Source organism: Macaca thibetana, chromosome 16 (genome assembly GCF_024542745.1).
Source record: "Macaca thibetana thibetana isolate TM-01 chromosome 16, ASM2454274v1, whole genome shotgun sequence".
Taxonomy (NCBI): Eukaryota; Metazoa; Chordata; class Mammalia; order Primates; family Cercopithecidae; genus Macaca; species Macaca thibetana.
Genome location: NC_065593.1, coordinates 63,609,651 through 63,625,207, shown reverse-complemented (window position 1 = coordinate 63,625,207; position 15,557 = coordinate 63,609,651). Strand labels below are relative to the sequence as shown.

At 52.5% G+C, this 15,557-nt stretch overlaps 2 protein-coding genes across 10 annotated transcripts in view; one reads left to right on the top strand and one right to left on the bottom strand.

Moving 5' to 3' along the window:
• The window catches only part of UBALD2 (UBA like domain containing 2), a 468,792-nt gene that overhangs the window by 287,238 nt on the left and 165,997 nt on the right, over nucleotides 1–15,557 (top strand). The gene's annotated exons all lie outside the window — the stretch shown is intronic.
• Nucleotides 1–15,557, bottom strand: part of EXOC7 (exocyst complex component 7) — a 42,131-nt gene that overhangs the window by 8,122 nt on the left and 18,452 nt on the right. For 2 of the 8 annotated variants that reach the window (XM_050764243.1, XM_050764246.1), the window contains exons 1-8: nucleotides 14,702–14,863; nucleotides 14,439–14,504; nucleotides 12,773–12,957; nucleotides 12,367–12,472; nucleotides 8,572–8,794; nucleotides 5,355–5,522; nucleotides 2,043–2,135; nucleotides 92–237 (exon numbers count right to left, since the gene is read on the bottom strand). In XM_050764243.1, coding sequence (XP_050620200.1) covers nucleotides 92–237; nucleotides 2,043–2,135; nucleotides 5,355–5,522; nucleotides 8,572–8,794; nucleotides 12,367–12,472; nucleotides 12,773–12,957; nucleotides 14,439–14,504; nucleotides 14,702–14,761 — 1,047 coding nt within the window. In that variant the 5' untranslated portion in view covers nucleotides 14,762–14,863. Of the gene's footprint in view, nucleotides 1–91; nucleotides 238–1,242; nucleotides 1,312–2,042; nucleotides 2,136–5,354; nucleotides 5,523–8,571; nucleotides 8,795–12,366; nucleotides 12,473–12,772; nucleotides 12,958–14,438; nucleotides 14,505–14,701; nucleotides 14,864–15,557 lie in introns of those variants that run through there. The other 6 variants (XM_050764245.1, XM_050764247.1, XM_050764248.1 and 3 more) reach the window with 4 other exon arrangements.

Genomic DNA, 15,557 nt, shown 5'->3' with positions numbered 1-15,557 from the left:
GCGGTGGTGGTGGCTGGAGTTGAGGGCTGCAAGAGTCTGTGGTGACAGCTCTTGCTGGGGCTGGCTGCAGAGCCCCAGGGCGGCACGGGACCTGTATCAGGGAGTCGAAGGTCTTCTTCTGGTGGTGCTCGGGGATGATGTCTGCCAGCAGCTGGTACTCGCTCTGCGCCAGCTTGACGAAGGCACTGACGCAGTGAATGTAGGCATCGGTCTCCACGTCCAGCATGTCATCTCTCCCTGGGGAAGACACAACTCTTGAGTTGCTGGTCTGGGGTCAGCCACACTTCTGGCTGGGGAGGTGTGGGTCCCCCAGCTCCTGGACTGCACCCCAGACCGGCAGCGGATGGGGAAGAGGCTGACTGTTCTGGCAGAAAGCTGCAAGGGCACCAGCAGGCCCCGCCAGGTTCGAGGGGAACAATAGGAGCTGAGCCCAGCCTTTGTTCTGGCTTCATTCTCAGCTCTGCGTAGACAGTGGGATCAGACACCAGAGGCAGGAGGGTGATGGACGGAAGGATAAGGAGGGAAGATCACTGAATCAACATCCTGGATAAGGTAGTTTGACCCCAGGACTGAGGATTCTGAGTTGTACCTGAAAGAGGGCAGCCCAGGGTGGGCAGGTGGCTGTGCCACCTCAAGGAGGCTGGCACTGGGGTCATCCATGTGGGCAAATGTGGGGCCTGCGAAGGAAGTGACCAGCCCAGCCAGGGCTTCTGGAACATCTAAGAGGGCGGTAGGCTGCAGCCTCTGAGGCTGGCTGGCATGGGGTCAAAATCTGAGAAGAGGCTGGTAAGTCCCAGAGAGGAGGGGTTGCCAGCTGCCCCAGGAGGAGGCCAGATCCTATTACTGGAGGCCACAGCGGGGGCGCCTGTGGACAAAACCAGTGGCAGAACTGCCTGGTCCTATGTGCCAAGGGATGGGCTCCGAGGGGATCAGAGTTCTGAGTTGTTGCAGGAGGCGGACGTCAGGGCTCCCTGCCCTCAAGGGAGCCACCTTCCCTCTCTGCCTGCTTTCTGAGTAGCAGCGGCTTCTCCCCTTGGCCCAGGCCTGAGAGCCAGGCATGCACTCCCATCTGGAGAGAGGCAAGGAGACCTAGGCCCAAAAGAGAGTGGAGAGAGAGGCGCATAGGCCTGGCCCATCCTCAGAGCAGACTGGGCCTGGCTGGGCCAGACAGGAGCAGGCCATCCGGGGACCGCTGCGAAGGCAGTGTCAGCAGCTGCCCTCGGGCTGGGCTGCAGTACTCACCGGCCAGTGGCCCGTGCTTGTCGTTCAAGGCCTCGGACAGGTGCTTAACTCGGAAATCATGCTCGTGACCTGGCGAGATGTTGGCCGCATAAACACAAGCAGTGTTTATCCAGGGGCCAGGCAGGCCGCCCCTTGGGGTATAGGGAGAAGCCCTTCATCTCCAGGAGGGGGATGTCAGATGGGGATGGGGAAGGGGGCATCAGAGAGGGCTCTGAGCCCCTCCTCTACCTCAAGCCACCTTGGGAACAGCCATTTCAAGCCTGACTTCAGTGAGCACCCAGGACCGTCCTTAGCTGCTCATTTCCCCAAGTCTGGAGGCCCAGGGAAAGCGGAGAAGGACCAAGGAGGGGCTGAAGAGCTGATGCTTGACCCCAGGGGGGTTCCCCACCTTGCCGTATTTGTGCAAAGCCCCAGTTTGCCTGTCGCCTGCTGCACACACTCCCCTTTCTGAAGAGGGGAGGCCTCGGCCAGCTGGGGCTGCCACTGCGGGTCTGAGCGTGAAAGGCTGCCCCAGACAAAGAGCTTTCTCTGAGTTCACACAGGAGACAAGGACAGAGACAGGGGAGGGAGGAGGGAGCCCCAGGGAGGGCAGAGCTGCCATCAGCCAGAGAGGACCAGGCCGAGGGCCGCGAAACTGTCCCTGCGCCTGCTGAAGCCCAAGTGGCATTGGGGACCTGCCGTTCCCACCCTGCTCCCCTCAGGGTTTCTCCCGAGGCCCTCCTGGGGGAGGCTCTGCCCTGCCAAGTGCGTGGACACACAGTGGAGGAGGAAGGGACAGGAGGGGAACACAGGGTGATTACCTTCCAGAGGAATGAGGTTAGAGCCCCCCTTTTTCCCATCTAGACCATGCTGGGAATACTGTTTCAGAAGGTTCTGAGCCTTACGGATCGTCCCTGTCACCAGAGCCACACAGAGAGGAGATAAGAAGACCTAGGAAATGAGTGAGAGAAAACAGCAGCGGCCCTCCACCTGCCCCCAGGCCCCACACCCAGCCCCCACAGTGAGCAGGCCCTTCCCTGGGACCACCAGAGACCCTGGGGACAAAGGCGAAGGAAAAGAATCATTTCCTTCTCCAAATGGAGCCTTGATTCTACTACTGACCCTCCTTGTTCTGGATTTCAGTTCATTTCTGAAAGGACAGAGGATAATGAAGATGGAACAAGATCCACCAGGAGAAGTCAAAAATACGAGTGGCATTGTAGTCAGAACAGGCGAGGGCTCAGGTTGGAGGAGCCAGTGACAAAGCTTGCACACCGAGAGGGCACAACCAGGGTGGCAGAGCTTGGGGGTACCCTGAAGCCAGCAGGCCCCCAGCCCAGCCCCAAACTCCAGGCAGAGCTCTCCGAGCACGTTCAGTGTTGGGACGTACGCCAAACAGCAGCCAGCAGGAAGCCACCCTGACTGAACTTCCGGGGAGCGCGGTGCCCAAGGCGGACGGCTCAGAGACCCAGAGGCAGCCTAGCCCCACACGTTAGAGTTCCCCAAACAACCAAAGGGACAAGAAAAAATCCAAAAGTCAAGAAGGGGTTAACAGAAGTCACCACACAGAGAGCCTGGAGGGTGTGCGCAGAAGGAGAGGGCACATGCTCTTGGCATGGGGAAAAAAACAACAGTTAGTATCACAAGTGGAAACAATGAGAACAAAATGGTAGCGCCCACAGCCACCTGAGTCCGCCTCCTTTATGGGAATGAGACATCTTGGGCCAGAAAACGTGGGGAAATAAACCCGCATCTCAAGTAGACAAGTGCAGCTGCCTTGTTAACAAAATGTATGGGGGCAAGAAGGCACCCGGGATGCCCTCCACCCTCCTACTGTCTATCTGAGCACAGTGAGGCTGCTGTGTCCTGGCAGCTCCCCAGAAAGCTGAGGCAGAAAGGGCAGTGTCTAGAGGCTCATTGCTTACACCTGCACTGCACTGCGCCGCACCGCATGACATCACAATTAGCTTTTTTGTTTTTGTTTTTGTTTTTTTTTTTTTTTGAGACAGAGTCTTGCTGGGTCGCCCAGGCTGGAGTGCAATGGCACAATCTCGGCTCACTGCAACCTCCGCCTCCTGGTTTCAAGCAATTCTCCTGCCTCAGCCTCCTGAGTAGTTGCGATTATAGGCGTGTGCAACCATACCCAGCTAATTTTTTTTCTATTTTTAGTGGAGACGGGGTTTCACCGTGTTGGCCAGGCTGGTCTTGAACTCCTGACCTCAGGTGATCCGCCCGCCTCGGCCTCCCGAAGTGTTGGGATTACAGGCGTGAGCCACCATACTCGGCCCATAATTAGCTCCTAATAACCAAGTTCCACGGCCTGGCTCACATCTGCCTTGCTCGTGCTCTCCCCTTCAGCGAGCGAGGCTCACTAATGAGTGAATTGGATTCCCGCCCCACGACCCACCAGGAGCAGCCGGAGCAGCCGCGGACGCAGGTGCACGCCGGCAGGACGTGGGTCAGGGATGCAGATCTGGCAGCCGCCAAACCCGTCAGGCGCCCAATTACCTCCAGGGATGCTGAGGTCAGTGCTTCACCACCTGGGAGGCCTCCCTGCCCCTCTCCTCAGAAGTGGGAACCGACGTCAACGGAGCCTGACTCCCTAGAGCCTGACATCGGTCCTGAGCCCACCAGTGCCTGACAGCTCGGAAACCCCACAGCCGGAGAGCTTTCCTCTTGTGTCCCTGGGCCAAGGACGGATGCGGTCCACTGTGAGCTACCTGAGATCAGATCCCTCCTGCCTGAAAGGCCAGGGGGCTGCATGGCCAGTGGGCACTCTTAGGGCAGTGCAAATAGGGCTCTGGGGCTTCCAGGGGGCCTGTCAGGGAACCAGGTAGAAGAGGAAGTGAGCACAGAGTGGCTGGGGCTAAAGCATCCTCGAAGCCTCACAGAGACAGCCACTCCCCACCACACAGAAGGTACAGAGCTGCTCCATCCGCTGTGCAGGCAGCTGCGCCCACAGGCTGGGCTGGCAGTCCCCATTTGCAGGTTTTGGCTGGGTGGGCAGGACATCCACACTGGAGGGAGAAGGCCCCAGGCACCAGCTCCCTAATGCTCTACTCCCTGAGGGCAGCCCCTACTCTGCCTGTTTCTCTAAACCCTAAACAAAGGCCTGGAAAGGAGCGGTTGCTCTTGTGGAACAGACACCTCGGTCTGAGAGGCATGGGCAGGTAGGGACTGGAGAAACCAAGGGTGTAAGTAAGCTCTACCTAAAGCCTGTTGTCATAAGCAGGTCCCACAGGCCACACCTAGGGCATGTGCCTGCAGCAGCAGTTGGACAGGGGGCCAGCCTAGGTGGGAGCAGCCCTGGCTTCTCCAGCTTTCTCTTCCAGAGCAATCTCAGCAGCCCCACCCCAGAACATCCCAGCATGTCATCGAGTTGCGGGCATCTGTCAGTGGCCAGAGACAGCCGGGCTTGCCAAGCTGTGGCTGGCAGAGACACTGTTTACCTGGAGCACAGACTACAAGGGACATGATGCCAGGGAGAAAGAACAGACAGATGACGAGATGTTCACCCAGGACAGCGACACCCACCGGCCCAGGCCTCTCATCACGGTGCCTCTTTCCACAAGGCACTGACTCGCACTGGAGCCCAAAGCCAGTTTAAGTTCTTCTGAGAAGATGCTCTGGGGTTTCTTTCCTTTTTGGATCGACTGGGAAAGTGAAATTCTCCCCATCCAGCTCTCAGCTACACATCACTTCAGGTCACCTTGCCTTTCTGGAAGGTGAAGGTTGGAGCACCTATCCCCTCGCTATCCCAGCGTCCTGGATGCAGCAGTGTGCCTGGTCTCCTGACAGGGTGATGTGTGTGTGAGGCACGAGGCCTAGGCAGGGGCTCGGCCCTAGAAGCCTCTGCCGCCTGCCTCAGGCAGGATTAACTGAGCACCTGTGTTACTCCCTCACTCCAAAGAAGCTGTGTCACCCCCAGGCTCTGCTGGGTAGAAGGGTCTTGCTCTGCGGGGGCCTCACTGGCTGGGTAGACACTTGCTTTCTGTCCTGTGTACCTACAGTCAGGGTTACTATAACGACAAGCTCTAGAGGGGTCTGACGCTGCGAACGCTAGATTGGATGAAAGCAGTGCAGTTCCAGTCAGCCTCTGGCTGTTGCAGAGATGGGCCAGCATAGGGGCTCACCTGGCCGCTTGACTGGCTTCTTGGTAGGTGTGTCTTTCCTCTTGTTGGGGATAGCAGGGGAGTAGGGAACCCCAGAGGAAGAACTGCTCTTATGGAAATGCTCCTTCAGGCCCTTGATGGAGCGGTCCAGCTGGCTGGAGCGTATCTGGTAGTAGACGTTCATGAAATCTGAGGAGATACAGAGCGATAGAGGTATGGCTGCCAGGCCCTGCCTCTGCCTTGCAGACCCACCATGTCTACCTGTCAACCCTTCTTAGCATCTGCTGTCTGCTCTGGGTCGCAAGCCACCCATATCTTGTCCCAAATCAGGCAAAGTATTTTTTTTTTTTTTTGAGACAGGGTCTTGCTCTGTTGTCCAGGCTGCAGTGCAGTGGCACGATGTCAGCTCACTGCAGGCTCGACCTCCTGGGCTCAAGTAATCTGCCCACTTCAGCCTCCCAGAGTGCTGGGATGACAGGCGTGAGTCACCACGCCCGGCCAGGCAATCTTAAAAGAGAAAAACACCCTCCGATAGAACTGATAATTAGTTGTAATTTTTTTTTTTTAGGTAAGGTCTTACTCTGTCGCCCAGGCTGGAGTGCAGTGGTGTGATGGCTCACTGCAACCTCTGCCTCCCAGGCTCAACCAATTCTCTTGCCTCAGCCTTGAGTGGCTGGGATTACAGGCACGCGCCACTTCCGCCCAGCTAATTTTTATATTTTTAGTAGAGATGGGGTTTCACCATGTTGGCAAGGCTGGTCTTGAACTCCTGATCTCAAATGATTCACCAGCCTCGGCCTCCCAAAGTGCTGGGATTATAGGCATGAGCCACCATGCCCAGCCCTAGTTTTTTTATTTTTTTTTGAGACCGAGTTTCATTTTTGTCGCCCAGGCTAGAATGCAATGGCACGATCTTGGCTCACTGTGACCTCTGCCTCCCAGGTTTAAGCGATTCTCCTGCCTCAGCCTCCCAAGTAGATGGGATTATTACAGGTGCCCGCCACCACACCCAGCTAATTTTTTGTATTTTTAGTAGAAATGGGGTTTCACCATGTTGGCCACGCTGGTCTTGAACTCCTGACCTCAAATGATCCACTGGCCTCGGGCTCCCAAAGTGCTGGGATTACAGGCACGAGCCACTGCGCCCAGCCCTAGTTGTAAGTTTAAATCGTACTTTTTTTTTTTTTTTTTTAATAAAAAAACAAAGTTAATATCCAGATTCAACTTGGTAAGGGGTCAAAGAACACGAGCTCTATAGGAAGCAAACAGACAACAGATGTTAGTGAATGAAAAACACACATCTTTAGCCATTAATAAAGTACAAATTTAAAAAGTTAGAGTACTGTGATAGTCCTATCAGATAGCAAAAACAAAAATTAATGAAGAACAAATGGCCATGGAACTGTCAATGAGTCCATCAATTGGCCTGATCTATTTGGAGAGGAGCTAGTGATGGCAAGAAGGTTACAAGTATCTTCAGACACTTACACCTAACCCCTGAACCCTTGAGAATAAACAAAAATTAGCTGGGCGTGGTGGCGGGCACCTGTAATCCCAGCTACTGGGGAGGCTGAGGCAGAATTGCTTGAACCCAGGAGGCAGAGGTTGTGGTGAGTCAGGATCACATCACTGCACTCTAGCCTGGGTGACAGTGCGAGGCTCCGTCTCAAAAAAAAAAAAAAAAAAAAAAAGTGCAATACTGGATATCTATTGGAGTTGAAGTTTTTATTTTCTTTCTTTCTTTCTTTTTGAGATGGAGTTTTGCTCTTGTTGTCCAGGCTGGAGTGCAATGGCATCATCTCAGCTCACCGTAACCTCCTGGGTTCAAGAGATTCTCTTGCCTTAGCCTCCCAAGTAGCTGGGATTACAGGCCACCACGCCCAGCTAATTTTGTATTTTTAGTAGAGACGGGGTTTCTCTATGTTGGTCAGGCTGGTCTCGAATTTCTGACCTCAGGTGATCCGCCTGCCTAGGCCTCCCAAAGTGCTGGGATTATAGGCGTGAGCCACTGCACCCAGCCTTCTTTCTTCGAGACAAGAGTCTCACTCTGTCACCCAGGTTGGAGTGCAGTGGTGTGATCTCAGCTCACTGCAACCTCCAGCTCCCAGGCTCAAGTCATTCCCCCCACCTCAGCCTCCCAAGTAGCTGGGACTGCCGGCATGTGTCACCACACCCAGCTAATTTTTATATTTTTTGTAGAGACAGGGTTTTGCCATGTTGGCCAGGTCTTGAACTCCTGAGCTGAAGCGATCCCCCCACCTCAGCCTCCCAAAGTGTTAAGATTACAGGTGTAGCCACCACACCTGGCATAAATAAACATTAACAGTGCTCATCTTTGGGTTATGTAATGGAGGCATCGCGGAAGTGGAAGATGGACTTTTATTTTTCACCCATGGCTTTCTGTACCATTTGAAAATTTTACAACTAATCAAAAAAGGCAAATGAACATAAAAATCAAGACAAGAAAAGTTTGAATTTGCCTAGATTCACAGCTTGATATATAAGTCATAGAATGGTTGCTTATATTGGTTCCAGTTAAACATCCTTTTATCAAAAAAGCCATGACAAGTGGATTAAAGAATAAAGGCAGCTGGGCACGGTGGCTCACGTCTGTAATTCCAGCACTTTGGGAGGCTGAGGTGGGTGGATCACCTGAGGTCAGAAGTTCAAGACCAGCCTGGCCAACATGGCAAAACCCCATCTCTACTAACAATACAAAACTTAGCCAGGTGTGGTGGCGTGCGCCAGTAATCCCAGCTACTCAGAAGGCTGAGGCAGGAGAACCGCTGGAACCCGAGGTTGCAGAGGCCGCAGCAAGCCGAGATTGCACCATTGCACTCCAGCCTGGGCAACAGAGCAAGACTCCATCTCAAAAAAAAAAACTCAGCCGGGCGCGGTGGCTCACGCCTGTAATCCCAGCACTTTGGGAGGCCGAGGCGGGCGGATCACAAGGTCAGGAGATCGAGACCACGGTGAAACCCCGTCTCTACTAAAAATACAAAAAATTAGCCGGGCGCGGTGGCGGGCGCCTGTAGTCCCAGCTACTCAGGAGGCTGAGGCAGGAGAATGGCGTAAACCCAGGAGGCGGAGCTTGCAATGAGCCGAGATCGCGCCACTGCACTCCAGCCTGGGCGACAGAGCGAGACTCCGTCTCAAAAAACAAAAAAAAACAAACAAACAAACAAAAAAAACTCACTCTGCCTCCAGTGTGCCACGTGGCCGAGTCAGAACCTCTTACCTTGGTTGCGGCCATATTCCACCAGCCAGCGGGAAATGCGAATAACATCCTGCAGCACGCTCTCGGGCAGGTGCTCCAGGGTCACATCCTCTTGGGCCTCCAGATCATCGTCACCACTGATCAGATCCAAGATGAGCACAGGTGAGACGACCTTACTGTGCCGTGTCATCAGGCTGCGGAATTCAGACTCCAGGGCCTCCTTCCCGCGCTCAAAGAGCAGTTTCTGCAGGGACAACAGAAGGAAGCGGGTGCCTGCTGCTTCAGTGCTCTGCCAGTCCTGGCCTTCCCCTGCCCGTGCCAGCTTGGTCTTCCTAACTCAGGGCCTCTGCCCTTTTCTGCCCTGATACCCTTTTTTTTTTTTTTTTTTTTTGAGACAGAGTCTCGCTCTGTCGCCAGGCTGGAGTAGTGCAGTGATACAATCTTGGCTCACTGCAACCTCCAACTCCCTGGTTCAAGCAATTCTCCTGCCTTAGCCTCCCGAGTAGCTGGGATTACAGGCACATGCCACCACACCCAGCTAATTTTTGTATTTTTAGTAGAGATAGGGTTTCACCATGTTGGCCAGGATGGTCTTGATCTCCTGACCTCAGGTGATCCACCTGCCTCAGCCTCCCAAAGTGCTGGGATCAGGCATGAGCCACCGTACCTGGCCTGCCCTGATATCCTTTAACCCAAAGAAGAAATGTCAGGAAGCGGCCTTGGTGACTCCTTTACTTCATATTCTCTCAAAATTTGTGTTTACAGGTAAAAACCAGGGTTTTACAAGAAGTAGGTGCTTAATAAATACTGGCTGATTATTTTCTCACTGCACCGTTAATGTGTCTTCTTGTTAGTGGGGGGTTTGCAAAAGAGAATAAATAAATAACTTGAACAGTATCAAATTGAAAACTTCTGTGCTGCAAATGATACCATCAACAAAGTGAGGATAACCCACAGAATGAGAGAAAATATTTGTAAACTACATATCTGATAAAAGACAGGTATCCCAAACATAGAAGAGAATGAATCTGTCCACACGATGACGTGTATAAAAGGGTTTATAGCAGCATTACTCACAAGAGACAAAAATTGGAAACAACCCAAGTGTCCATCAAAGGATAAATGGCTAAAGAAAATGTGGTCTGGCTGGGCATGGTGGCTCACGCCTGTAATCCCAGCACTTTGGGAGGCTGAGGCAAGCGGATCACCTGAGGTCAGGAGTTCAAGACCAGCCTGGCCAACATGGTGAAACCCTGTCTCTACTAAAAATATAAAAAATTAGCTGGGTGTGGTGGTGGGTGCCTGTAATCCCAGCTACTTAGGAGACTGGGATAGGAAAATCGCTTGATCCCAGGAAGCAGAGGTTGCAATGAGCCAAGATTGTGCTATTGCCCTCCAGCCTTGGCAACAAGCGCGTAACTCCGTCTCAAAATACAAAAACAAAAAACAAAACAAAAAAAAACAAAAAAAGAAACTGTGGTCTATCCACAAAAAGGAATAGCATATGCAAGAAAAAGAAATGAAGTACTGATACACGCTATAGCATGGACTGATCTTGAAAGCATCATGCTAAGTGAAAGAGGCCAGCAAAAAAGGCCATGTATTATAAGATACCATTTATATCAGAAATTCAGAATAGGCAAATCCATAAAGACAGAAAATAGATTTGTGGCCGGGCGCGGTGGCTCAAGCCTGTAATCCCAGCACTTTGGGAGGCCAAGACGGGCGGATCACGAGGTCAGGAGATCGAGACCATCCTGGCTAACACGGTGAAACCCCGTCTCTACTAAAAAATACAAAAAAAAAAACTAGCCGGGCGAGGTGGCGGGCGCCTGTAGTCCCAGCTACTCGGGAGACTGAGGCAGGAGAATGGCGGGAACCCGGGAGGCGGAGCTTGCGGTGAGCTGAGATCCGGCCACAGCACTCCAGCCCCGGCGACAGAGCGAGACTCCGCCTCAAAAAAAAAAAAAAAAAAAAAAATAGATTTGTGATTTCCAGAGGCCAAGCCACTATCTTGCTCTGATGATCTAATGACCCCAAAACTTAAACACAAAGATACAATGAAGGCAGGTACAGTGGCTAATGCCCATAATCCCTCCCAACACTTTGAGAGGCCAAGGTGGGAGGATCACCTAAGGACAGTAGTTTGAGACCAGTCTGAGCAACACAGGAGACCTCCTCTCTACCAAAAGATTTAAAACTTAGCTGGGCATGGTGGCACGTGCCTGTGGGCCCAGCTACTCGGAAGGCTGAGGTGGAAGGATTGCCTGAGCCCAGGAGTTCGAGGCTGCAGTAGCTATGGTTGTGCCACTGCAGTCTGGCCTAGATGACATAGCCAGATCCTGTCTCTTAAAAAAAAATTAAAAACAGGCCGGGCGCGGTGGCTCAAGCCTGTAATCCCAGCACTTTGGGAGGCCGAGACGGGCGGATCACAAGGTCAGGAGATCGAGACCATCCTGGCTAACATGGTGAAACCCCGTCTCTACTAAAAATACAAAAAAACTAGCCGGGCGAGGTGGCGGGCGCCTGTAGTCCCAGCTACTTGGGAGGCTGAGGCAGGAGAATGGCGTAAACCCGGGAGGCGGAGCTTGCAGTGAGCTGAGATCCGGCCACTGCACTGCAGCCTGGGCGACAGAGCGAGACTCCGTCTCAAAAAAAAAAAAAAAAAAAAAAAAAAAAAATTAAAAATATATAATGCAAAAAAAAATCACATAGATTCAAGTTCCTAGAGTAGATTCACAGAAATGGAAAGTGGAATGGTGGTTACCAGAAGACAGAGGAAGGGAGAATGGGAAGTTAGTGTTTGATGGGAGTGGAGTTTCACTTGAGGAAGATGAACATATTTGTGGAGATAATAATGGTGATGGCTACACAACATTGTGAAGGGACTTAATGCCACTGTTAACTTAGAGTTAAAATAGTATATTTTGGCCGGGCGCGGTGGCTCACGCCTATAATCCCAGCACTTTGGAAGCCAAGGCAGGCGGATCACCTGAGGTTAGGAGTTCGTGACCAGCCTGGCTAACATGGTGAAACCCCGTTTCTACTAAAACTACAAAAAAAAAAAAAAAATTAGCCGGGTGTGGTGGCGCACGCCTGTAATCCCAGCTACTCAGGAGGCCGAGGCAAGAGAATCGCTTGGGAGATCGCACCATTGCACTCCAGCTTGGGCAACAAGAGCAAAACTTCGTCTCAAAAAAAAAAAAAAATTTATATTATGTATTTTTAACCAAAATAAAGAAACAACAAATACATTTATAAAAATCAAATGTGGCTGGGTGCAATGGCTCATGCCTGTAATCCCAGGCCAAGGTGGGGGATCATCTGAGGTCAGGAGTTTGAGACCAGCCTGGCCAACATGGCGAAACCCCATCTCCACTAAAAATACAAAAATTAGCCGGGTGTGGTGGCGGGCGCCTGTAATCCCAGCTACTCCGGAGGCGGAGGCAGGAGAATGGCATGGACCCGGGAGCAGAGGTTGCAGTGAACTGAGCACTGCACTCCAGCCTGGGTGACAGAGCAAGACTCTGTCTCAGGAGAAAAAAAAAAAAAAAAATCAAATGTTAAGTATATATTTTATATGTAATTTATAATTTAATTTTTATAATACATTTAAAAGTTTTATAATAAAGAATTTTTAATAATAAAAAATGTGCAATTCTTGAGGCAGAGATACTAATGCCTAGAGGATGTACTGTGCTATATCCTTCTGTGTATTCTACTGTATACATCCTCAAGCTGGCCCCATGTCCCTCATGAGACCAGGGCAGAGACTGATATCCCCAAGCTCCTCACATTATTCTGCAGATCCCTTACCACTTTGTTGAGTTCTGGGCTGTCTGGGCTGTTGTCCTGGAAATACTCCACTGCCTTCTGAATCTTGGCCATGCTTCCCAGGTACTCTTCCAGCCTACCTGTGGGGCTGGGAAGCAAAAGAGCCAGGTCAGGCTGGGGCAAGGGGGGTGAAGAAGGACTAAGGACACAGTATTTGGAAGGGAAAGAAGAGAATTAATACATGGGACTCCAGGTTCAAATATATGCTATCCCCCCCGCCGCCTTTTAAGGCTTAGGGCTTAAAAGGCATCTCACTGTGTTGTCCAGGCTGGTCTTGAACTCCTGGTCTCAAGTGATCCTCCCGCATCAGCATCCCAAATTATTGGGATTACAGACCAACCCTCCGGTCCAGGAGGGATTAGGAATTGACCCTATGGGCCTAACTCACCCCTCTCTGATGATCTTCTCAGTGTCACTGGCCACATGGTAGTAGCTGATGACATGGTCCAGGCAGGACAGTGTCTTCTCAACATTCTCCTGCAGCCGCTGCAGATTCTCCGTCTGCTTGTGCACGGGGATGATGGAGTTCTCCAGCTTCATAAGGCGGCTCTCAAAGGATGATAAGATAGACACCTGCAGGAGGGAAGCCTCTTGATCTCAGGCCTCATGGTGGTCCCAGCACTGCTTCTACACACCCACCTTGGGCATTTCCTGCCTTTTCTCTGGGTTTCTAGACAATAAACTCCACAAGGGAAGGAAGAGGGTGTATCTGTTCCCCATTGTATCCTCAGCACCCATCATGTGCCTAGCATATAGTAGGTGATTTAAGACAAATTGGTTGAAATTTTATTTGAAGGCAAACCAAGCATCAAATTAATTCTTCCTAAAATAATCAGCCCAAGATGGCTTCCCTTCCACCCTTTGAAGCCAAATCTCAACTTCTGCTCTCTTTGAAGCATTCCTAAACTGGACTGGAAGTAGTTTCATACAGAGAAGCCTCAAATGCATTTCTGTATCTTCAAAACTCTCTTAAGGATGAAACTCATTGAATAAGGACTAGAGGCTGGGCGTGATGGTTCATGCCTGTAATCCTAAGAATTTGGGAGGCTGAGGCAGGAGGATTGCTTGAGACTAGGAGTCCAAGACCAGCCTGGACAACACAGTGAGACCCTGTCTACACACACAGACACACACACGCACATAATTAGCAAGGTGTGGTGGTATGTGCCTACAGTCCCAGCTACTAGGATGCCGAGGCAGGAGGACTGCCTGAGCCCAGGAGTTAGAGACTGCAGTGAGCTACGGTCATGCCACTGCACTCTAGCCTGCACAACAGAGCCAGACCCTGTCTCTAAAAAGAAATAATTTTAAAATTAAATTTTTTACAAAAGGACTAGGACTTTATTATTGTGTGACTAAATACAAATACAAGTTTGTATTTACTCACTTTGTGCTTTTCCAGTCTCCCCTAGGAATAAAGAAGGAACCTCACTTATTGAGCACCTATTGTATACCAGGCACTGAGCAAGATGCAGTCGCATGCATTAGCGCATATGACCTTCACAGACACACTGGGAGGCTGGCACAGTCTCTGCTTTAGCAGATGAATTCGCTTGACACCAGAGTTACCTATCAGGAGCCACACACTTAAGCAGCAGGGCAAGGACTAGATCCCAGATCTGCCTGACTTCAGAGCTCTTTCTTTCCCTGAAGCCCTCTGGAGTGAAGGCTGAGTCTTCTCTGCTCTCAGGAATCTCAAAGTGCCAACTCCTGGGCAGAGGATCCATTGACGATGACATATGCCCAGTACCTAGCCCAACTAACTGGTCAGACTCACTGAGTGTTTGCAGAAGGAGAGAAGGAAGAATGGCGAGCTTAGACAGAAAGCAGCAAGTCCAGGCCAGGGGGAAGCGCAGCCTCCTCAGTGAGGGGACGGAATATGGGGAGGGGGCTAGGCAGGAGAGATGCCAAACTGCTGCTAGATAAACCCACACACTGCCTGCGTCGCTACCCATGACAGAACCCCAGGCCGCAGGAACTGGAACCGCCAGGTCGCAAGGCTTTCCCCCAGGGTCCGGAGGCCTGCCCCCTCCCCCAGCTGCGAGGAGACTCACCATGTTCTTAGTGAGCTGGTCGCTCTTCTCCAGGCTGTCTCGGATGAAGGACAGCGTCTCCTCCTCCTGGGAGCAGGCAAGGGGAGGACATCACCAGAAACCAGAAGCTAAAGGAGACCACTGTGTCCCGACCCCACGGCCTAGCCCCCAACCCCATCTCCTCGCTCGGTGCGCTCCCTCCCACCCCTGCCTCCTCTCCGAGTAGACACTCAGGCCCCGCTGTTGGCCTCTTTCCCTCACCTCCTCCCCAGGCCCACGCCCACCTGCTTCAGCTTGTCCTCGATCTCCCGCCTTCGGGCGGATGCCTCCTGTGGGGGAATCATCGCTCCGAACCCCACGGCTCCCACTCCCCACTATCTCTCCTTCGCTGGCGCACCGGGCCCCAGTCCCCGTCACACCCACTTCCGCTCTTGGTCCCGCCCCGGGACACCTGGGCGGAGCCAGGTTGGGCGTGGAAGGCGGAAGTGCGCCTGCGCGGAGCCCAGGAACGGACCGACGGCCATCTTGAGTGTGGCTGTGGAGTGACGTGTACTCGGATCCCTACAAGGGATCTCGACGCGGGTTCCTTTCCTCAGGAGAGGTTTTTGATCGGCCTTATGTCCCGCGGCTGGTAGGACGCTTACAGCTCACTTGCTGTTTTCGTTGAAAGACCGAGCCTTTTCACAAACACTGCTGGGGAAGGCGACGAATTCCTTTCCCCAGGTCGCATTCTGTGGGCAGGCACCAAGGCCGATTGTGTTCCCCACAGCGCCCGGCACAGAGCAGGTGACACAGTAGATGCCTAACGTGTGTCCATGTAATGAACCAGGGGCTTGTGTAGTCGTTTTCCCCTTCCACCCTGCATTACGCAAAACCGTATCCTGTGGGCTGGCGGGGCTGCTCCGGAGCTCCAGGCCCAGTCCCAGCTTCCAGCTGCAGCTCCAGGGGATGGCGTGGTGGGCGCCCCTGGATCAACTTCCCTGCAGGGTTGGATGTTGTGGTTGTAGACCCAGCTCCTAAAAAACCTAGAATTACTCCTTCCTCTAACCAGTCCCTGCCCACCCTGCCTCTGGCCCCCGGCCTTGAGACAGGACATGGCCGACCAACTTGGTTCAGTCCTTCTGTGGCCTCAGTGTCCAG